Source organism: Marmota marmota, unplaced genomic scaffold (assembly GCF_001458135.2).
Source record: "Marmota marmota marmota unplaced genomic scaffold, marMar, whole genome shotgun sequence".
NCBI lineage: Eukaryota > Metazoa > Chordata > Mammalia > Rodentia > Sciuridae > Marmota > Marmota marmota.
Window position 1 is genome coordinate 13,075,714 of NW_026000206.1, and position 1,025 is coordinate 13,076,738.

The following is a 1,025-nucleotide window of genomic DNA, read 5'->3' on the forward strand; positions in this document are numbered from 1 at the left end:
GCACCGCGCCGCCCCCACAAGTTCGCGCCCCACAGGCTGCGCCCCCGTCGCTGAACGCCGCGCTGCTGCAGACCCTGACGCACCTGGGCGACATCGTGGCTGTCCTGGGACCGTTGCGCGACCAGCTGCTGACCCTGAACCAGCACGTGGAGCAGCTGCGTGGCTCCTTCGACCAGACGGTGTCCCTGGCCGTGGGTTTCATCTTGGGCAGTGCAGCCGCAGAGCGGGGCGTCCTGAGGGACCCGCGAGAGTGAGGCCCGGCCGGGCCAGCCTCCCTCTTCAGGGCAGAGCCCCCGTCTGCCTAGACCCCTTCCTACAGCCCTTACCCCCACCCAAACCTAGGTGCGTTCAATAAAAAGATTGTTTTTGACCTGCTCCTGTGAATGAGTGGTTAGGGGCTGCAAAGGTCAGGGCAAGGTTAAAATGCCTTGGGGTCCAGGGAGGGGCTCCAGCTTGCTCCTGATGTTTTGCTGACACTCTGGGGAGTGCTGGGACCTTGAGCACTTGTGGGACCGCAGTCTCCTCGGGGAGGACACCGGGTATCTTGTTACGGGTCCCCGTTACCACCCAGCGCTCTCAAGTCCACACCGGACCTTGCCCACCAGAATCTCCGGTGGCAGGGACCAGCGACGAGAATCGGCCCTCTGCGGAAGGGCTGAAAGGCCGGAGGGGGAGGGGTAAGAAGGTGACCGCGCCGGGTCCGCCGAGCGCTGAGTGGGTGGAGCGTCCCGAAGTCCTGCCTTAGCCTGGGCCAGTCTGGAGCCTCTGGGCTGCGCTCAGTCGGACGCTCCTCACAAAGACGATCTTAGAGCGCAGCTCCTGTGAAGGCCCTTATCTTGTCCCTGGGGAGGTGGCTGGGCTGGGGTCTAAACTTTTGGGTAGCAGAGGTTCGAAGCAAAACTACCCAGAAGTTTTTTCGCAACTGCAGTTCCTGAGCCCTCCTTGCACTGGAGAGTCAGGGTGGGGGAGGGCGGGTGGCCAGAGACAAGGATGTAGCCTGAGGCCCTTCACTAGCATGACAATGT

The 1,025-nt window shown here is 62.9% G+C and overlaps 1 protein-coding gene across 1 annotated transcript in view; it reads left to right on the top strand.

Moving 5' to 3' along the window:
- Utf1 (undifferentiated embryonic cell transcription factor 1) overlaps positions 1 to 304 on the top strand; it is a 1,996-nt gene extending 1,692 nt beyond the window's left edge. Inside the window, exon 2 of the mRNA XM_015498461.2 lies at positions 22 to 304. Within this exon, the coding sequence (XP_015353947.1) occupies positions 22 to 254 (233 nt within the window). The 3' untranslated portion in view covers positions 255 to 304. The remainder of the gene's footprint in view (positions 1 to 21) is intronic.
- The last annotated feature ends 721 nt before the right edge of the window (positions 305 to 1,025 follow it).